Source organism: Hemiscyllium ocellatum, chromosome 28, assembly GCF_020745735.1.
Source record: "Hemiscyllium ocellatum isolate sHemOce1 chromosome 28, sHemOce1.pat.X.cur, whole genome shotgun sequence".
Classification (NCBI taxonomy): domain Eukaryota; kingdom Metazoa; phylum Chordata; class Chondrichthyes; order Orectolobiformes; family Hemiscylliidae; genus Hemiscyllium; species Hemiscyllium ocellatum.
In genome coordinates this window covers 12,790,370-12,813,076 of record NC_083428.1, presented here as the reverse complement: position 1 = coordinate 12,813,076, position 22,707 = coordinate 12,790,370, and the positions used below count along the sequence as shown (strand labels likewise).

At 42.6% G+C, this 22,707-nt stretch overlaps 1 protein-coding gene across 8 annotated transcripts in view; it reads left to right on the top strand.

Annotated features, from left to right (window-relative positions):
* Positions 1 to 22,707, top strand: part of LOC132829177 (ADAMTS-like protein 5) — a 123,142-nt gene that overhangs the window by 66,584 nt on the left and 33,851 nt on the right. For 3 of the 8 annotated variants that reach the window (XM_060846527.1, XM_060846528.1, XM_060846531.1), the window contains 5 exons: positions 9,016 to 9,170; positions 11,817 to 11,877; positions 13,989 to 14,097; positions 16,506 to 16,633; positions 18,751 to 18,874. In XM_060846527.1, the coding sequence (XP_060702510.1) occupies positions 9,016 to 9,170; positions 11,817 to 11,877; positions 13,989 to 14,097; positions 16,506 to 16,633; positions 18,751 to 18,874 (577 nt within the window). Of the gene's footprint in view, positions 1 to 9,012; positions 9,171 to 11,816; positions 11,878 to 13,988; positions 14,098 to 16,505; positions 16,634 to 18,750; positions 18,875 to 22,707 lie in introns of all 8 variants that reach the window. The other 5 variants (XM_060846529.1, XM_060846530.1, XM_060846533.1 and 2 more) reach the window with 3 other exon arrangements.

Below are 22,707 nucleotides of genomic sequence, written 5' to 3'. Positions count from 1 at the left end.
AATAGTCGAGAAGATGGTAGCTGCTGCTCCTGGTCATGTGGCCAATACTCCTCCTTTGGCCGCTCATCAGTCATTCAAGGTAGAGTGGCAGAAGAAGCTGCCCTGCTGTTCTGAAGGCTAACAGTTGGGAAATGGTCTTCAAAGCTCTGGAGCATCACCTCCAAACCAGAGAAAGCACCGCAAGCCTGTGACCAAAAGACTTTTCATTCAAGCAAAGAAAGCTTTGTGTCCCTAAACACTTTTCAGTCCATTGACTACTCGATCTTTTATTAGTCTGTGAGGTGCGCTCCTTGGTGAACCTGGCAAGTTTCAGACAATCCAGGAAACTGGTGTGTTGCCTGTTAAAGCCAGAATCCAGTGTTAATACTGCAGTTAACTGGCTGTCTCTGCGTCCATACATCTCAGAGCCATCTGTTCCATTATGTCTCCCACATGCTTAGGAGCATGTGCCAAGTTCCAGTTCCCACCACTGGATTAATTTAGCACATCTACTCAGCCTGGACAAGGTGGACCAAAGAGCCAGTTTCTGTGTTGTACAACTCTATGACTCTATGCCTCAAGCTCTGACACCCAACCCCCTGGCAAGTTTACATTAAGCCACAGAAGGAGGAACAGGCTTGGATGATCTGGTATTCCTGCTGCTGAGCAGCACTGGGAGCAGAGCCCTAATGAAAGCAAACTATGGCAGATGCTGGAAATCAGAAATAAAAACCAAAGGTACACAAATACTTGGCTGATTTGGCACCATCTGTGCAGCAAGAAACAGCTTTCATTTCCAATTTGTTGACATATTGACAGGCAAAATGTAAAATGTCAGTTCTGTTTCTCCCCTACAGATATTCTACCTGCAGAGAACCTCCCCATGGTTCTGCTCTGAGTGAAAGACGATGTGTCCAAGAAGTAAATTTAATTAATGGAAACAATACATTTCAAATGAGGAAGTCACAGGGAAATGTAATGAGAAGCTAATATTTAATACTCACATGGTCCATGGAAATGTCAGGGAGGTAGCAGTGATTAGTGTACACAGGATGAACCTCTCTGTTTTTGGGAGTTCTAAACTCACTGTGACTGATTCTGAAATTGAATTTAATCTAATAATTTTAGACTGTGAAAAATGACTGTGAAAATGCTTCTTACCCTACAGCACATTTGAAATTGACTGGCAGAGAAAAAGCAGCTAGTGCATCAGAGTCAGGCAGTGAATAGCACTCATAAGATTCCTACAGTGTGGAAATAGGCCATTTAGCCCATCAAGTCCACACGGACACAGACCCACCCCGTCCCTGTTACCCCTGTATTTCCCATGGCTAACTCACCTAGCCAGCATATCCCTGGACATTATGGACAATTTAGCATGACCTAGCGTGCACATCTTTGGACTGTGGGAGGAACCTGGAACACCTAGATGAAACCATGCAGACATGGGAAGAATGCGCAAGCTCCGCACAGACAATTGCCTAAAGGTAGAGGTGAACCCAGGACCTATGAAGCAGCAGTACTACTGTGCCACATCATAGTCTACTGTGCCACTCCTACCTCTGAGTCCTAGGTTGTGTGTTGAAGAACTCCCACAGAGAATTGATCATGAGACTCTAGGGCTAGCACTTCAGAGCAGCAACGAGGGAGCTACATGAATGGCTGGAGGTATGACCTTTTCAACGGGCGGTGACCCAAGGTTTCATTACACCTTTAGCTGGATGCTCAAAATTATTTGGCATAGATGGGCCGAAAGGCTTCTTCTGTACTGTATGACTCTGACTCTGACTGTATTGTAAGGGAGCAGGAATTTGCATTGATGTCCCAGCTCATTCATTGCCAATAAAAGGACATATTGTCTAGTTATTATTTCATTGCTGTTTCATGGTAGCTTCCTGTTAGAAACATGGATTCATAGAAAGTGGGAGCATGACTAGGCCATTCAGCCCATCAAGCCTGCTCCACCATTCAATATGATCCTGACTGATAATGTACTGAGTACCTTGTTCCCACTTTCTCCACATACCCTTTGATCTCTTTATGTATGGCTAACCCACCTAGCCAGCACATCTCTGGACACTATAGACAATTTAACATGGCCAGTCCATCAACGTGCACATCTTTGAACGATGGGAGGAAACTGGAGCACCCAGAGGGAACCCATGGAGACACAGGGAGAATGTGCAAGCTCCACACAGACAGTTGCCTAAGGGTGGAATTGAACCTAGGTCCCTGTATCTATCTCCTTCTTGTAAACATTCAATGTTTTGCCATCAACCACTTTCTGTGGCAAAGAATTCCGTAGGCTCACCACTGTCTGAGTGAAGAAGTTTCCCCTCATCTCACTCCTAAATGGCCTACTTAGTTTTCTTAGGTGTGTTACCTGAGTTTGGATTCCCCAGTCATTGGTAGCATCCTTCTGTGTTTATTTTGTCTAGTTGTGTTAGAATTTATAAGTTTATATGAGATCCTGCCCCATTCTTCTAAACTCCTCTTAAATGATCCAGTCTCTCTTCATATGTCAGTCCTGCCATCCCAGAAATCACACTGTGGTAAACCATCGTTTGTACTCCATCCATAGCCAGAGCATCCTTCTTTAGATAAGGAAACCAAAACTGCACAAAATAATCCAGGCGTGGTCTCAGTCAGGCCATCTACAATTGCAACAAGGCATCCATGCTCCTATATTGAATCTTTTCATTAGGAAGGCCAACATGCTATTTGCCTCCTTGACCAGCTGCTGCAGCTACATGCTTACTTTCACTGACCAGAGCACGCGGACACCCAGGTCTCGTTACATCTCCACTTTTCCCAATCTACCATTGTTCAAATAATGATCTGTTTGCCTGTTGTTGCTAACAAAGTGGGTGTCCCGCATTTATCTACATTATACTTCTGCTGCCTTACACTTGCCCAATAACTCAGTGTGTCCAATTCACACTGAAGCATCTCTGCATCCACCTCACAACTTAGCCTCCCACCCAGCTTTGTACAGTTTGCAACCTTGGAGATATTACATTTAGTTCCCTCATCCAGATCATTAATATTATGCATTTTCCTACCTAAAGACAGTAACTACTGTTGAAAAATACTTGATTATAAAGTGCTTCGACACATCTTGATAGCATGAATGGCACTAGAAAGACAAATTCTATCTTTCTTTATACTCTACACTTCTGAGAGCTAGGTATCATGATGAGATACTTCCTGCCCTTTCACTGTTCATACATCATCTCCTGGAAAAGACAAGAAGGTAACAAAATGTCTTGATCCACAAGGGAATACAATTCCTTTCTAGTTAGTGAGTGCAGTACTCCTATCAGGTCTACCTCATCTGTGACTCAGGTTGATCCTTTCATGATTTAGGATCACAACAATATGGAAGTAGGCCATTCAGCCCATCAAGTGTACACCAACCATCCAAAGAGCATCCCGCCCCACAACCCTGTATTTCCCATGGCTAATCCATCTAACCTGCACATCGTGGACTGTGGGGAAAACTGGAGCACCTGAAGGAAACCCACACAGACACAAGGAGAACATGCAAACTCCACACAGTCACCTAAGGGTGGAATTGAACGCAGATCCCTGGTGCTATGAGGCAGCAGTGCTAATCACTGAGCCACCATGCCACCCTAGTGAGTCACACTGTTGTACGAACAATTGCTTTGAAGAATAAGGCCATTGCACCACCTCCTCAACAAGGGGTGGATGAGATACGCAGTCATGACAATGCTGCCTACACCCTGAGCACAAAGGAAAAGAATCTGTCAGATATTATTGTTCTAATTTGACAAAAACATACTTGGATCCTAAAAGATCACCTGGTTTTTCAGCCCCCACTATCTTCTTCTAAGTTAGATAGCACATTGGCATTACAAGAATGGCTTCACTAATAAGGCCATTTAATGTCAGATTGTCATAATTCAGGTAACGTTGCTGTCAGGTATTCTTTAAATTGCCAGTTGGCTTCTCTGCTTCCCATGCCTGTAGGGCTGGCACATGATCTTTTTTCCCAGCAAATTCGCTGTAGCCTGAGCTTATCAACAGACCACAAACTGCGATGTGAGTGCTAAATTATCAATCCTCGTGGGATTCTGGTGGATTGATCAAATCAGTATTTTAAAAAAACAGCAAAGTCATCCAAAGAAAAAACAGGAATCAGCTGCTGGCCAAATAAAATTGTTTTGATTTTCCTTCACAGATCCCAAATAAGATTGATGGCAGCTGCGTTGGTGTTTTTCTCATAGTTTCATTTATTCAAAAATAAGGAATAGAGTTTCCTTCTCCTCATGGATTGGCAAAGCATTTTGAAACTTCAAAATGCTGTAAGGTGGCATGGTACAATATGGGAAAACACATGCCTCAAGTTGACAAGTAATAACTGCCCATTTTAGATCCCATCTAATTTTCAATTCGGTGCAAATAGGAGAAAGTCAGGACTGCAGATGGTGAGTCAGAATGGATATGTGTGGCCCTGGAAAAGCACAGCAGGTCAGGCAACATCCAAGGAGCACAGGAGAGTCAACATTTCAGGCATAAGCCCTTCATCTGGAATGTTGAGGGGGAAGGGGGAGGTGCTGAGAGATAAATAGGACAGTGGGAGTGGAGGAGGGGGAAAGGTAGCTGGGAAGGCAGATCAATTGGATGGATAACAACAATCATTCCCTTTGGTGTACTGTCCAAACAGTGCAGATGAGGAAAAGGCTTCCAATGTTTCAGTTGAAGTTCTTTGTTTCTTAAAATGTCTGCAAACCATCCTCAACCAGTCAATGAACACGAGGGAACTTAATGCATGTAGAGAGGTTGGTAGCTGAGTTGACTTCAGAATTATGCTTTAAAGAGCTACTTACTAATCAGAGTCTGCAAGTAGATGTTTAGAGTTGACATAGCAAAATGGAATTAAAAATGTTTACTTAGGAATGTTGAAAGAAGAGCATAATCAAAAAGCATGGCAACAAGGAATAAGATTTAAGGGCATCAAGTCTGTGTTATGGCATTTTCAGCAATTTATAGATGGTTAAGAGGTCGAAGATTGAAAGCATACCCATACCTGTGCTCTCAGTGATGTGATGAGGGTGGTAGACAGCTGATTGAAATAGGAGAAAGTGAGGACTGCAGATGCTGGAGATCAGAGCTGAAAATGCATTGCTGGAAAAGCGCAGCAGGTCAGGCAGCATCCAAGGAGCAAGAGAATCGACGTTTCGGGCATGAGCCTGAAGAAGGGCTGCTCCTTGGATGCTTCCTGACCTGCTACGCTTTTCCAGCAACACATTTTCAGCTGATTGAAATAGCCAACAATATTCTTCATCAGTTTACATGCAGGTGATTCAATTTCTCATCAAAGTTTAGAATCATCACCTACCCTCTTGTGTTGCAATGGTAGTGTCCCTTCCCTGGTCCAGAATATGTAATAACATCTTTGAATAGGTTGTTTAGAAAAATAGGTTAAATGTTTTTAAAAAGGCATCACCCAAATGCAGTAGCATGTTGTGCACAATGTGCAAGTTAGTCATATGTACACGGACAAACAGGAAAAGAATCCTGGGCCCCCATTCTCAGTTCAATGAAAGTCCATTCCTTGAGTATACTAAAATATAGTCTGGGCTTAAAATATCACAAAACCACAATGGGTATGCTGTGCACATGTACAGTTACTTATAGATAAGGCTCACAACTGACAATTACTGCGCATATCAATAAGTGTGTGAAGGAACATAAATAGCAATTAACTGTGCATGTCCTTTGAATGTTATCTGCGTAAGTCAATGGAAATTTTGAGAATGTATTTTCCATAGACATGCTTGGAACATTCTGCATGTGTGCACTGGTCAGTTTCTGTACCATTGGAGAAGGCACTTATTCAGTGTTCAAAGTGTCTAAAGCTGGAGTTGCTTTGTTTTGCTTCACTATTTTACCCGATAATAAATGAGTAAATTCTGTGCGATGACTGGCAAATATCCTGAAATGGTAAGTGGCCCTGAACCCCCAAAAGGAAGAGACAAACAATCATTTGCCACAACTGTTTCTTGCTGCTAAATTCCCAGCCTCTGACCTGCTATTGTAACCACTGTATATGGCTGGTTCCATTCAATTTCTGCTCAATGGGAAGTGGCCTGTAGTTTCCTGCTTTCTGCCTCCCTCCCTTCTGGCTGAAGATGACTGAAAATGTTTCAGCCTTGTCTATTGCACTAAAGTGCTCAGATCACATATCGTTGAGGATGGTAATGTTTGTGGAGCTCCCTCCCATTAGTGTTTAATTGTCCACTACCATTCATTACTCGATTGGACAGACTGGGGATACTTGATCTGGTTCATTGATTGTGAGATCATTTTACTCTATCACATGCTACCTCCACTGAGGCTTAAATATGTGTTGTGGTTTTATCAGGTTTGCACCTCATTTTTAGGGTTAAAGGTTTAGCTAAGAGGAATTCATCGTAGATGTAACCAAATCAAATATGAATATGCACTATTGCACTGAAGTGGCTGTCAAACAAGTGGTTTCTCTAACTAAGCCATGCTTGGGTGAATAAATCTGTCTGGGGCACTAAAAAGAGTAATTGATAATTTGGTCTGATAAGGAAAAGATTGTGCATGTGACAAGGATTGCAGTTCGGTGGATGATTGAGGAGTGGCGTGTATCTGGTAAACTTCAGTTTCACCCTCATTCCTGGGGAGGGGATAGGTACTTGAGTTTTCTGTTTTATTGGGTTATTGATGTTAAAAGCTTGTTATCAGCTGACTACATCACATTGTGTAATGTGTGGTGCTAATGATCCATTACATATGACTTAAAGCTAAAAAAAATTATAAGGGAACAGCAGGGTATTTATAAACCTCATTTCATAATAAGCTGAAGCATCATGAATTTAAGATGCTGGTTTCATAATCCTGGACAAAATCAGAAGTCAGATGACACCAAGTTATAGTCCAACAGATTTATTTAAAATCACAAGCTTTTCGAGTGTTGCTCCTTAGGTAAAAAAAACAAGCTCCAAAAGCTTGTGATTTTTAATCAACCTGTTGGACTATAACCAGGTGTCCACCCCAGTCCAACACCTGCACCTCTACATCATAATCCTGGGGCAGTCAATAAATTCTCCACACAGCAAGTAGGGTGGGGAATCTCAGGATACATGCTGTCTTAGAAGAAAGTAAAGCAAAATAAGCATGTCAAAAACACTAGAATTCCCTCTCTGAACTTTAAGGTATCTCTATCTCTATCCCTCTCTCTCCTTTGCAACACTCCTTAAACCTACCTATGTGAGCAAGAACCTGTACTAATATCTGCTAATGTGACTTGGTGTCAAATTTAGTCTGATAACTTGCCTCTGAAAAGCTTTTGGATATCTTACAAAGCTAAAAAGAAAATTGCTATCAGTGCAAATTGTTGAGCGTTCACGTGAACTGCCATCGAATACGTTTGGATCTTACCTTGCCAAAAACAAGTAAGGATCACTTTGTTTTTATTGGTGCACATCCTCCAACTCCAGAATTAACACAATGTAATATGAACTCCATAATACCAAGATTAAATAGTATATTCGGAACAAAATGACTTTTTTCTTTATGCTTGCATGGGGTGTAGGCATTATTAGAAGGCTGGCAGTTGTTGCCCAACCATAATTGCTCTTGAACTGAGCAAAAATCAACCACGTTGCTGTGTGTCTGGACTCACATAAGAATGGCAGATTTCCTCCCCTTTGCTACTTTTGTTTTTTAATTATGCTTATTAAAAAAATTCCCTTTCCAACTTGGCGTAACCATCTCAATGATTATCCATTTGCACAGCGTTTCCAAAATTTGGGCTGTGGACAAGACACCTCAGCCGTTAACTTCAGCATCTCGTACCCTGACGTTCATTGCTTGCATCGGATGCTGTGAATATCAAGATAAAATGCTCCAGTGCTTTTCCCTCAGAAACAATCTGAAGATGTCAGCTGAAGTACTGGAGAAAGCTGCTGAACATTGCTTCAGCACCAGGCTCAGAATCAGTAAAATAATGATTGTTCTGATTGAAAGGAGCAGAGAGAGAAATCTGAATCTTACAGTTTGGCCTCAGTCTGAGATCCACGGAGCATTTCGAAATGCTTCTATTTGCAAGACCGAGCAAGACTTTTTGCTGCATCCTACTAAACTCGCTTCACTTTGCTCTGAGTAAATAAAGAGAGAATGATCCAGATTTCCCCATCAGAGTGGATTCAATGGACAGGAATCCTCTTTAAGATGACCCACTTAATTGTCAGCGATTTTTCCAGTCAGAGTTCTGAGTCCAGCATGTGCTAAATGTGTCCAACAAAGGAAACCAGAGAGAGATCCACAGAACACAGTGTTGGGGGCCAAGGCATGTCCTTTATTTTCTAGCACTTGTTGTTGTATTTCAGAAGTTAAATTGTTTAAAGTTACCAAAGCTATTTTGACAGTGACAGAGGTATATGAAGGACAAGTTGGCAGGTTAGTGGGTGGTGTGTCAGTTGGTTAGGACTGAAGGGTGCCAATTTGGTGGTAGTGGGGGGGCACAGGGTTTGCAGGGTTTCAGTGGAGTTTGAGGCCGTGTTAGTAAAAGTTTTTTTAATTCTCTAACATTTCCTGGATGACTAACTTCGAATTTTCCAATTTTGACAAAAAATCCAGATACAAGGAGAATTATCCATTTCCCAGAAAAAGAAATAGTTAAAAGAAATTGAAAAAGAAATTTTTACAGCTTAGCGTGCAGGACCAGCGAAGTGGGCCCAATTGAACAATTCTTTCAAAGTGCTATCACCAGGCACAATGGGCTGAAAGGCCTCCTTCTGCAGTGTAAGATTCAGTGGTCTGCCCTTCATCATGCTCCACCTCATCTGATGGTGGATACTGGGTGCGAAAAGATGAAGGCTCAGCTCATACACACCATCACCCCAACAGGCACAAGACTGTGACTTTTAGAGGGCTCATTAACTCTGGTAGCTCACTTGTCACTGATGTAATGAAAGTGTCACCTTGGATGTGTGGATTGACTAAGGCAATTTATTTATGGCTGTTTTTCTCAAGTAGACTGCACCTCAAAAGCTAAGAAGATCTCAATGGCTGAACAGAATGCGTCAGCGCCGTCAGATTTGGTCCAACGAGTGGTCGCCGTGGGGCAGTTGGAGTGCTTGTTCCAGTACGTGTGGTGGGGGAGCATCTTTCCGGACCAGGAGGTGTCTGAGGTCTGTGATGAGAACCTTAACCTGTATGATGCAAAGTTCTCAGTGTTGCACTGGGCTTAACTGGTGCTGATTCAGGCTGATGTTTAACCATTTCCAGGATGCATTGCAGAGCTCCACTGGAGCACTCTAATCACTGGAGACTGACTGGTGTTTTTACACAGCAGGTTTCACTGATGGTAGAAATTGTGTACTGCAATAATTTAGAAGCTAAGTGAGAAAGTGGACATGGATGTTTGACCAATAATCATGAAGTTTAAGTCAATGTTTTGCAACATTTTCAATATTTTCGTTCAATTAACAAGTGTACATTGGAGTGAAGGAAGTAGAGGTGCCAGTGTTAGACTGGGATGGACAAAGTCAGAATTCAGGAGGAAGTGACGACTGCAGATGCTGGAGATCAGAATCCAGAGCTGGAAAAGCACAACAGGTCAGGCAGCATCCGAAGAGCAGGAGAATTGATGTTTTGAGCAAGAGCCCATCATCAGGAGCCTCATTCCTTATGAAGGGCTCATGCCTTAAATGTCAATCCTCCTGCTCCTCGGATGCTGCCTCACCTGCTGTGCTTTTCCAGCAACACACTCTCATGTGACTTTTGACTGAGCCATAGAAGGAAGAGACAGTGGTTCCTGTTGAGTTTTATATCGGCTCCAAACTCTTCCACCATCAATTAGGTGCAACCCAGACTTACGTAACTTATATTGCAACAAAGGAAGATGTGGACATGCAATAATCAGAACATTGTTCAAGTGTTTGACAACTACTTTACTCCTCTGTGTCATTCTTACCTAATGAGGTGGAGGTGCCAGTGTTGGGTAAAGTTAAAAATCACACAATACCAGGTTATAGTCCAGCTGGTTATTTGGATTCCAGCTTTTGCAGCACTGCTCATTCACTATAGCCTGGTGTTATGTTATCTTACCCAATGACATAGCAATTTTCCAGGTACTTCAGATCCTGAGATCCTCAAAACTCTTCATTGAAGGAGAAAAAAAAACAGGTTTTCAAATTAGCGTTTTGAATTGCTGGCCATGTAAGATAGAAATAGAGCACAGGTTTCCCAAATGTAGCATAAAGTTTAAAAGTTTGAGGCAATCAAGCCTGGGTGTCAATGGAGAGAGAGCTCGCTGTATCTCCAAATGCCTATAGAGAGAGAGAGATGGACACCATTTGGGGATGGAGTGCTTTATATCCTCCTCCAACTCCATTTTGATTCGCCCTCTCCCTCCCTAACTGTCCCTCACTTTTTTTTTGATGTCCACATTGCCCTTAACAGACTTTGCTTGTTAATACACAATTGAGCACATGGGTATGTTCCTGCTCGTGAAAAATTTACATAATAAAGGCTATTCACAGCCGTGTCTTCTCTGTCTGCCTCACAGCATGTAAAAAAAAATGGGTGATTGTGAAAAAAGTAAAGAAAGGTCATTATTTGACCCTGGGGATAAAAGGCAAAAGAAAAATCAGACCCAGAAGACCCTCTTGTGATGCAGTGGTAGTGTCCCTTCTCCTGAACCAAGAGACTTGTGTTCAAGTCCCACCTGCTCAAAAGGAAATTGAGGTGGGAAGCTCTCTTGTGGCACAGTGGTCACCTCCCTACCCCTGGACCAAGAGGCACGGGATCAAGTCCCACCTGCTCCAGAGGTGTGTGATAACATCTCCTGTAGGTTGATTAGAAAAATAAGGTAAATAAAAATAAGTTTTAGGGAGTTAATGTTTTATGAGATGGGAATTCAAGCAGTCACATCATAAAACGTTATATGGTGTGCGTTTGCAAACCTTTGGAGGAAAGGATTTCATATTTCATCCATATACTTTCAGTGACAAACCGTTCCCTGAAATATCTTCCTCAGGTTTTGAAATTGTACCCCTTTGTTCAGGATTCCCCCAACATCAGAAAAAACTACTCTATGTGTACCTGGTTGAATCCTTCCATCATTATAAGCTAGATCAACGATCAACATTCAACACTCAAGAAAGTTATCTGTCAACAGAAGCAGATCAAACATAAGGAAGCTATTTGGGATTCTATTCGCTAAACAAATTCATTTTTCTTTTCTTTGCATCCTTTACCTTGTACGACTTCAGCATCTATGTCCTCAAATCTCTCCATAGCCTTACCTTTCGCCATTGTAGTTATCTCCTCCAGCCCTGAAATTTAATTGAATTGAATTAAATTGAATTTATTGTCACATGTACCGAGGCACAATGAAAAGCTTTGTCTTGTGAGCAATACAGGCAGATCATAGAATTAAATAGATTAAATAATAGGTAAACAGTGGCCAAAACCAAAACACAAGTGCAGGCAAATGCTCAGAGTTTGTGCGTCCATTCAGTATTCTAACAACAGTAGGGTAGAACCGGCTGGTGCATGTGTTCAGCCTTTTGTACCTTCTCCCTGATGGTAGAAGTTGTAGAAAAGTGTTGTCAGGGTGGGATGGATCTTTGAAAGTTCTCGCCTCTTGAGCATCCCCAGTTTTATTCACTTCATCATTGATGCACCCAGCTTTAGGATTGCCCAGCTCTGGAATACAGATACTATCTCCCTCCATTTTAGCACCTCATTTTCCTCATTTGAGATGTTCTCTTGCATCAACCATGTTGAGGTGTCGAAGAGGTCCTCAGCTTGTTTGTTTTTTGTGCTGGCAGGTACGTGAACACAAAGGATTGCCCAGGGGATCTGAGACAGTACAAAGTTTGTAGTGTTCTGGTGAGTACGTTTCATAGGGAACATCTGCAGCACTGAATACTCTTCATGTTTTTTCAAAAGGACACCATTGTGATTTAGTTATCTAACACCAATTACAACACAATAACATATTCTGCCTCCAACTTTATCCCAGCCAAACTGCTGCGAAAGCCCTCACCTGTACCTTTGTCATTCCCACACTCAATAATTCCATTACTGTTCTAGCCTTAACACTCTGGAATATGCTACTTATTCAAGACTTTGCTGTTTTCATTCTAAGCCCCATTAAATCCCATTCATTCACCATCTACTCTTGCCCTATATTGTTTTCCAGTCTGTTAACATTCCAAGTTTAAAATTCCTATCTTCGTGTTTGCATCCTTCCCTGAATTCACCCTTCCATATCCCAGAAACATCCTCCAATAGCCATCAATGTTAAACTAGGAACAGAAATTGCTTGCACATCTCAAAGTGCTAGCATCACCTATGGAGAGAGGAATAGTTAACATTTCAAGACAGTCACCTTTCTTCAAAAATGGGGCAAGTTAGCAGTACAATAGGTTATCACAGAATCTCAGAATTGTTACGTTGCAAAGGAAGACCATTTGGCCCATCGTGCCTGTGCCAGTTCTATTATCTAGGGACAATCTCCTGCCTTTTCCCCATATCCCTGCACAAAAAAAGTTATCCTGGGCCTCAGCTGAACCTTCCTCCAGCACATTTCCAAGCACTGCAGCCCATACGCTAACAACTCACTGTGTGAAAAGGTCTTTCATCTCCCTTGCTTTGTTTGTACAGCACTTTATGAGCAAGAAGTGGGTGAGACAAGGATAAGACAAAGGGCTGTGATAGGGTGGAAAACAAGAGATAATGGATGACAGTAGGGGAGGCAATGGCCAAGTGGTATTATTGCTGGACTATTAATTTAGATACGCAAGAATCCTGTCATGGCAGATGGTGACATTTGAGTCCATTAAAAATCTGGAATTAAGAGTCTAGGGATGACCATGATCCAGTGTTGATTGTTGCAAAAATCCATCTGGTTCACTCATGTCCTTTAGAGAAGGAAAGTGCTATCACTACCTGGTCTGGCCTCCATGACCCAGAGCAATGTGTTTGACAATTAACTGTCCTCTGGGTAATTAGGGATGGGCAATTAATGTTGGCCTAGCCAGAGATGCCAAATCCCATTAATGAATAAATAAAATAATGAGCAGTTAATCTTCCAGGACCAAAGGTAATGATGTTGGGACAGGGAAAGATAAAAAGGATGTGCCTGTAGCCAGAGCCAGAACAGAGGTCATAAGGTGCTGCCACTGGCCTGGTCCATGGTACCCACCACTCTCCCTGCCCCCAGTCTGAGCATAGCTGCCTTCCAGAGGCCAGACTCTGTTATTGGGCTCCGTACCCCCACTCCATCCTGAGTCCTAGCCTGATCTGGGTGTGCTGCTAATTATATGAAAATATTCAAAAGTGCAAGCGAAGGAAGGAAAACAAAAATAAATACAGATTATGATCTGAAATTGTTAAGCTCTATGTTTAAAAGCCCAGGAGACTGAATGAACTTTCACCCTTTCACAGAATTCCCCTCTTCCCTTATCCCAGCCACCCACTCCCTGCCTCATTTCTCATTTTCTCCATTCCTGTTGAAAGGTCACAGACCTGAAACATTAATTCTGTCTCCACAGATGCTGTCATTATCTGCTGAGTTTTTCAATTTTATTTCAGGTTACAATAATCCAGAATCAACAGTATTCTGCTTTCAATGACTGACGTTCCTTCCCCCATCGCCAAATTCTCAGATCTTCTGACATCGCTCTCCCCTTTCTCTCACCATTGGTGCCCATTCCTTCAGTGGTCCAGGCTCCACACTCTGGAATTTGTTATTTAACCACTTCCTCCTCCATCTTATCTCCAAATCCTTCCATTTATAACTTCACTCATATCCACCTCTTCAACCAAGCTTTTAATCACACTTCCTAATATATCCTTCAATGGTTCAACGTCAGTTTGGGTTTGTCACTAGCTGTGAGGTAGTTTTCAACATAAACTGCAAGCTGTTTTTATTGTGTGGCTGTATGACCAAGTTCCAGGTCAAAATGACCAAAACAGTGATTTGACAATTCTCACAGGACTGTCCTCCAGGATCTGTCGATTTCCGAAAGATGCAATGTTCACTCTACAACAACAAGCCGATCCAGGGCAATTTGATGAACCACCAGTGGCTACCATTCTATGGGGGTACGTGCAGAACATTCTCCCCAATTACAGCACAGTGGAATCACTGGGATCCACATCATGTGAGCTTGGATAGTAATTCAACTGGGAGAAAGTGAGGCCTGCAGATGCTGGAGGTCAGAGTCAAGAGTGTGGTGCTGGAAAAGCACAGCAGGTCAGGCAGCATCCAAGGAGCAGGAAAATCAACGTTTCGGGCATAAGCCCTTTATCAGGAATTCCTAATGAAAGGGCTTATGTGCAAAACCTCGATTCTCCTGCTTCTTAGTAATTCAACTGATCTGGAATCAATTCATCTTGTTTAAAAGAACTTAGTAAATAATATACTGCTTCTCAAACAGGCTCTTATTGCATGCTATCAGAATAATGGGACATCTTGATTTTTATCAAAACTACACACATCTAATCTAATATTATTGACTTAGCTTCTGTCCGGCAACCCTGGGATCAGGTAGCTCAGGTGGCTGGCTAGCTGGTTTGTGGTGCCAACAGCATGGAATCAATTCCTGTGTGACCTGATGTTACCATGAAAGTCCTACCTTCTCAACCTCTCCCCTCGTCCGAGGTGTAGTGACCCTGAGGTTGACCAGTCGTCTCTCTCACTCATGAGAAAGCACCTCTATGATGTACGAGGATTGTGACGACTTTACCTTAATACAAGTTACATCATCAATATGTTTGCAAAGAATGTGCAGTCCTGGAAGGAATGCAATGCACATTCACCAGAATGTTATGTGGATTCAAATGGTTAGTTATGCAGAACGATTGCATAGATTCAGCTTGCATTCCCCAAAATGTAAGCAGTTAAGAGTGATTGGCTCAGGAGTTTGGGATCTTGGAAGTAATTCATAGTGTAGTTAGAGAGAATAATTTTCTCTAGGCTGTCTAGATCAGGGGAACATGGCCTTAAAATTGGGACACATTAATGAAAATTGAAACTAGAGTTTTGGACATAAGTTAAGGGACACATCTTCATGCAATGATGGAATAAGTGTGGAATTCTGTCTCACAAAATGATAGGTTTTTGCTCAGGGTATTGACAGGTATGGAACCAAAGTGCAAGATATAAATCAGCTCTGATATAATTAAAAGGCGAAATAGGCTCAAAGTATTGAATGTCAAGATTAGAGTGGTGCTGGAAAAGCAAAGGAATCCTGATGAAGTGCTTTTGCCCGAAATATTGATTTTCCTGCTCCTTCGATACTGCCTGACCTGCTGTGCTTTTCCAGCACCGCTCTAACCTTGACTCTGATCTCCAGCATCTGCAGTCCTCACTTGCACCTCAAAGGATTGAATGACCAACTCTTGTTTCCAGACTCCTGTGCAACTAATAATGGTATAATGCTTATACACCTAATAATGGCTCAGTGGTTAGCACTGCTGCCTCACCAGGGTCCCAGGTTTGATTCCAGCCTCGGGCGACTGTCTGTGTGGAGTTTGCACATTCTCCCTGTGTCTGCGTGGGTTTCCTCCGGGTGCTCCGGTTTCCTCCCACAGTCCAAAGGTGTGCGGGTCAGATGAATTGGCCATGCTAAATTGCCCGTAGTGTTAGGTGCATTAGTCAGAGGGAAATGGGTCTGGGTGGGTTACTCTTCGGAGGGTCGGTGTGGACTTGTTGGGCTGAAGGGCCTGTTTCCACACTGTAGAGAATCTAAATCTAATCTATTGCACAAGTAACAACTATATATTTCTGTACATATGTTGGTTAAAAAGACCCAATCCTCCTAATAATCGTAGAACAAAATCTTAAATTATTGCAAGGAGTTTTCAGGAGATGAAGACGCTCACAGAATAACTGGCCTAGTGGCTATGTACCTTACACTTAACTAACTTACAGCTGGCTCACTTGGGGCAACAACTCCCTCTCCAACAAGATCGTAAACGCAGCAGTGAAGTTTTCCTCTGACCATTATCTCGAGCAAGATTGAAAACTCTTTCGAAAAGAACACATTTACAATTTTGCCAAAAATCTGCAGCACAGGAAATCTTTTTACAGACACATTTACGATGTTGCAACGTGCAATGACCAGAGGAATTCTGACCCCATGAGAAGAGCAGAAGGAATAGCGAAAGATAAGCAAAACTCAGCTCTCGGGCATTCCATCTCCCACGGTCAAAGAATTTGAAAATCTGCTAACGTCTGATTCTCCTACCCTCTTTTCTAATGACCTCAAACCAGGAGTAGAGACACAAAAAACTGAAGTGAGCTCCCTAATAATGTCTGATCAATTAACTTTCACCGTGTCAAGACTCAGGACTCAAAAAATGAAGAGTAATTGTTGCTTTGTGTGGATCATTGATCTGTCTGCTAAATGGGGGATTTGCCTGGGTTTGGTTTAGCACATTGCTGTAGTTACAGAGATTTATGTAGGCTTGAACCCTGAACTTTGCTCCCTCCTTCTTCTGTTTAACAGCTCCCAATCAATGTGACCTCAACTGCCTTGCCAAAGGGAAGAATTTCTACTACATGTTTGGTCGTGTACTAGATGGGACAAAATGCAGCCCTGACTCATCGGATATGTGCATTAATGGGCAGTGTCTGGTAAGCAGTTCCCCAGAAAATAACTTAAACAGAAAACTGGCATTGCGAACATGTTGAGCGAACAGCTGCTAACCTGACTGAGGCCAGACAGGTTACGTCATTGTCAGTGGAGCATCAGCGGTGAGGGCTGCTTGAGATTAGAGGGACAGTACACATTACACTGCTATTCTCTACATGTGTATTCATCACCAGTTAAAAGTGCCAGTATTAGGATATGTTTCTACACATTAGTTTGCATAACTTATACCACAAAGAATCAGCTCTTGTTGAGACATATGTCTTGAGGTTTGTTAACAACACTATTTACTTACACAGCTATAATATACACATCCAATCTCCTACAACATCCCATTTATTCACCCTTTACTCATTATTTCCTAGACTGCTAACATTTCAAGCTTAAAATTCCCATTTTCATGACTAAATTTGTCCCTGGGTTCAACCTTCCATAGTCTAGTCTGAATTCAGTGATTTTGATGTTACTGTACATTACATGCACATGACTGACTGACACATTCATTGCACAGAGAGAGTGATTGAAGACAAGGCGGGACACCTTTGCACTGCCATGCTGCATGTTGTGAGGTCATGTAACTGCCTTAAAGGTACAGGCCTCTCTGGCCTGGAATCCATGCAATAATACAGCATGTCATTTCTCTCTCTCCAGTAGTGGAACCTTCTGCAGCAACTAATAGCATGATAATGTTCTCAGAGATTGATTCTGACTTAAGTGGAAAGCCCCCAGCAAAATAAAACATCAAAAACACTTAAAGGAAGCAGGATATGTAAACACTTTACTGACTGCTAAAGTATTTTGCTGCATGCGATTGAAGATTTAAACATCTTATTTCAAAGCCTCTCTTAAGAGACTGATCATCAATGTTCCACCTTCCCGTCCCTAACCTTTTCCCAAAGATTTGGAATTCTAATGTTCGCTGTAAACTGTGTATTTGTGGTGTCATGCAGTAACTTGGGGTTGGGATTAAGGGCTACGGGGAGAATGCTGGTAAGTGGAGTTGAAATGCCCATCAGCCATGATTGAATGGCGGAGTGGACTCAATGGGCCGAATGGCCTTACTTCCACTCTTATGTCTTTTGGTCTTATGGTCTTATTACGTGGGATAGCACGTCCCCTTTAAGATGGAATATGTGCATGGCCACATTAAAAGCTTTGTCTTGAAATGAACAAGGTGGAAAAAAGACTTAAAAGGGACATTGATTAAGGTAATGTTTTATATCCCTTCTGAATTGTGTATTGGAGTCAGGATGGTATGACAAGCCAAGGATGTGAATTTCCACAGACTATATAACCAGAGTGGGGTGTTGGCGAAACACAGCAGGTCAGGCAGCATCTGAGGAGCAGGAGAATCAATGTTTTGGGCATAAGCCCTTCGTCATAAGCACTTGGATGCTGCCTGACCTGCTGTGCTTTTCCAGCACCCCATTCTCGACTCTGACCTCCAGCATCGGCAGCCTCCACTTTCTGCTAGGCTATACAACCATCAAGGCAGCACAGTTAAAGCACATACTGTCTCCACCAGGGAGCCAGGCTGGTTCCTTTGCACTGACGTCTGGCCCTATCCATTACTGAGAACACCCAACTCTGTGAAGATGCGGGTTGGGTGTCTGGCTTGAGCTCGTTGCAAGTTTAGCCATTCTTAAACTAGATTGAATCTGAAAACCTTTGAGTGGGGATAATCCAAAATCCCATATGCTTTCAATGGGATGGTGGGGAGAGACTGGAAACAGCGCAGAGTTAACGCAATAACATGTTGAATCAAATTCTCTCCCTTGTGCTCCCATAAGGATAGCTTCCTGTTGAAGTTTCAGAATTAGCCTTTGCATGTGCGTTTTTTACACTCTTCAAACAATACTGAGCATTAAGCGAAATGTAAACAAGAACCTTTCCATTGAGAAGGATGAGGGGGAAACCCATTTCCTACAAATGAACCTTGTGTATAAAATGTGATACAGGCCCTTCAGTGTAACTGAGGCATATACACATCCCTCTCAAGTGTATCGCCTTTCATGTAAGATTCTTTCACTGCCGGCTGGCTGTAACCGTATCGAATCACTGGGAATCTATGTTTTTGTTTCCACTTTCTCTCACTTCTCAGAAAGTAGGTTGCGACAAGATCCTCGGCTCAAAGGCCAGAACGGACGTCTGCGGGGTTTGTGGAGGACGGAACGACTCGTGCATCCTGGTCCGGAGAGTTTACCGCTCAGCGTTCCCCTCCTCTGGTGATTGCCCTGACATTCCCGATGAGTGAATGCCTTGTGTCTTGACTAAAACATGAGCTGGAATTGCCATCGGCGATGGTATCCCACAGTTACACCGACATGATTAATAAAGCCCGTGGAGAGTACAAGGATGGGTTTTTAACCGTAAAACTTTAGATCATCCAACCTGAATGTCAGAATCTTTTCTCTTGACAGCTGCTGATGGACCTACTGCATGTCCAATCTTTCTAGATACGTTTCCTTTCCAGAATGATGTAACTGTGTCTCCAGATTTTCATTGATTATCAGAATTGATAAATAATAACTGACTCATTAATATTAATTTCAGTCAACTCTAATAAACCTTTCCAGATCACCTGACTTACAAAAAGTAAGAAATATTAACTTCCAATTACCTAAAAGTAGTCTCTTCGTGCATAAGGGTTACAGGAAGAAGGCAAAAGAATGGGATTGAGAAACATATGAACCGTGGCCAAATGGTAGAACAGACCTAATGGGCCAAATGGCCTAATTCTGCTCCATATCTTATGTGTTATCTTATAATCCTTGCCCTGTTTCAAATTTATCACTGATTTCAGAGCTGCACAATTTAAGAACTCGCCACCCAGTAATTTTCAGCTCAGAGGTGATTGCCTGCAACATATTCTTGTGGCCATTAACTTCCTCTTATCAAATAATTTTACTTATTATCTTATCAAAGGAATTATTTATTTTAAAAATATGAAATAAAAACTATCGAACAATCTAAACTTTGTGTGTTCCCTGATAGAAAAGTTAAGAATGGCATGGAAAGTGTTTGGGGTAGAGTTCAAGAGGATAATTAAATCTCCTACTAGCTTTCTCAGATATAAGGAGGACAGACTGGATTTAGTTCCAATAGGCAGAAGAAAGCCATCAGGAAAAGTAATAATGGTACACAAAGTTAGGCAAAAGACTGATGGAGTAGTTAAATAAAGACCATTTCCTGTAGTTGGGGCCAGTAATTTGAATTTTCCGAATGAGTGGGAAAAAACAAAATGGCTACATTTCATTTTCTGAAAGTCAGGTGACCTGGAAAGGGTTATCAGAGATATCAGAGTGGCTGAGATTAAAGGTCAATTATTATTAACCAGTTCTGATAATCTATGACGATCTCGCAGCAGAGTGTAGCATTAAGTATTTTGTTACAGGCAAAGATTGAGGCAGAGATTTCCCAAAGCAAAATTGGATAAATGTCAGCAGCAGAGAAAATGTAGGACAAGGGGGAGAGATTGGGTGGCTACATTATGAACAAACAAACTGAATGCAGCTGTTGGCCCCTCAAGCCTGCTCTAACTTTCAATGAAATAATGGCTGGTCTGATTACTCCACATTCCTGCCTACCCTTCATATTCTTTCACCTCCATGCTTATCAAGAACCTCTTAACCACTACTTTAAAAAATATTCACCACATTTTGAGGAAGAAGTCTATAAAGACACACAATCCTACTGAGGAGAAAATGCTCCTTATCTTCTCTTAAATGGGTGATTCTTTAATTTGAAACAATGACCCAGATTCTAATTTCTCCTCTGAAAGAAAACATCCTTTCCACATCCATCTTGGCAAGACCCCTCAGGATCTTATATGTTTCAACCAAGTCAGCTCTTACTCATCGAAACTCCAAAAGCCTGGCCTGTGCAACCTTGCCTCATAATACAATATGCACTTTCCAGGTTTAGTCTTGTAAATAGTCTCCAAACAAGCCCATTAAAGTCCTTTGGGGAAGGAAATCTACCAAATTCACCTGGTGTGGCCTACATGTGACTCCAGACCCACAGCATTGTGGTTGATTCTGAACTGCCCTGCGAAATGGCCGAGCAAGCTACTCAGTTGTATCCATCACTGTGAAGTCTCAACAAAAAAAATGAAACTAAATGGATCACCAGGCATTGGCCTAAGCTCTGGGAAAGAAAACAGCAGGAATAGCCATGTTGACCTTGCAAAGTCCTCCTTACTAACATCTGGGGCCTAGTGCCAAAACTGGGTGAACTGTCTCACAGACGAGTCAAGGAACAGCCTGACACAGTCGCAGAATCAAAACTTATAACTTCCCAGACATCACCATCACCATCCCTGGACATATCTGGTCCCACCGGCAGGAGAAACCCAACAGAAGTGATAGTACAATGGGAGGGAGTTACCCTGAGAGTCCTCAACATTGATTCTGGACGCGATGAAGTCTCATTGCTTCAGTTTAAACATGGGGAAGGAAACTTCCTGCTGATTACCATGTACCCTTCCTCCCTCAGCTGATGAATCAGTACTCCTCCATGTTAACAATACTTAGGGAAACACTGAGGGTGGCAAAGTTAGGAAATGTACTCTGAGTTGGGGATATCACTGTCCACCACCAAGAGTGGCTGAGCAGCAGTGGTGCTGATCAAGTTGGTCAGGTCCTAAAGGGCATAGCTGTTAGACTGGGTCTGCGGCAGGTAGTGAGGGAGAAACATACTTCACCTCATCCATACCAATCTGCCAGCTGCAGATGCATCTGTCCCTGACAACATCGATAAGGATGATCACTGCTCAGACCATTGAGAACATCCTCCATCATGTTGTGTGGCACCATCACCGTGCTAAATGGGACAGACTTTGAACTGATCTAGTAACTCAAGACTGGGCATCCTTGAGATGCTGTGGGTCATCAGCAGCAACAAAACTGTACCCCAGCACAATCTGCAACCTCATGGCCCAGCATACCCTCCATTCAACGATTATCATCAAACCAGGGGATCAACCTTGGTTCAGTGGAGAGTGTGGAAGGGCATGCCAGGAGCAGTACCAGGCATACCTAAAAATGAGGTGCCAACCTTGTGAAGCTACCAAACAGGACAATTTGCATGCCAAACAGGATAAGCAGTAAATGATAGACAGAGCTAAGCGATCCCATAACCAACAGACCAGACCTAAGCTCTGCAGTCCTGCTGCATCCAGTCATAAATGCCTGGAGGAAGAACGCCTCATCTTGCACCTCAGAACACCTCAACCCCAGGGCATCAATGTGGACTTCAACAGTTTCCTCATTTCCCCTTCCCCTACCTCACCCTGGTTCCAAACTTCCAGCTCAGCACTGTCCCCATGACGTGTCCTACCTGTCTATCTTCTTTTCCACCTATCCACTCCACCCTCCTCCCTGACCTATCACCTTCATCCCCTCCCCCACTCACCCATTGTACTCTTATGATACTTTCTCCCCACCCTCCTCTCATTTATCTCTCCAACCTTCAGGCACTGTGCCTGTATTCCTGATGAAGGGCTTTTGCCCGAAAAGTCGATTTTACTGCTCCTCGGATGCTGCCTGAACTGCTGTGCTTTTCCAGCACCACTGATCCAGAATAAAACAATTCACTGGTGGAAGACACTCCACAAATACCCTCATTCTCAACGATGGAAGAGTTCAATACAAATTGAAAATAGAAGGTTGAAGAATTTACAGCAATCTTTAGTTAGAAGTGCTGAGTGGATGATCCAGCTCAGCCTCCTCCAGTGTTTCCCAGCACTGCAAAAGCACAATGGGTATAAGAACAGATCAGAAACTAGGAATACTGCGGTGAGTAACTCATCTCCTGGCATCGTCCTGGAACCTGTCCTTCATCTACAAGGCACAAGTCAGGAGTGTGATGGAATACTCGCAATTTGTCTGGATGGATGCAGCTCCAACAGCACTCAAGAAGCTTGACACTATCCAGACAAAATAACCCAGTTGATTGGTACCACACCCTCAGGCATCCACTCCCTCCAGCACAGACTCTCAGTAGTAGCAGTGTGTACTATCTACAAGGTGCACTGTTGAAATTCACCAAAGATCCTTAC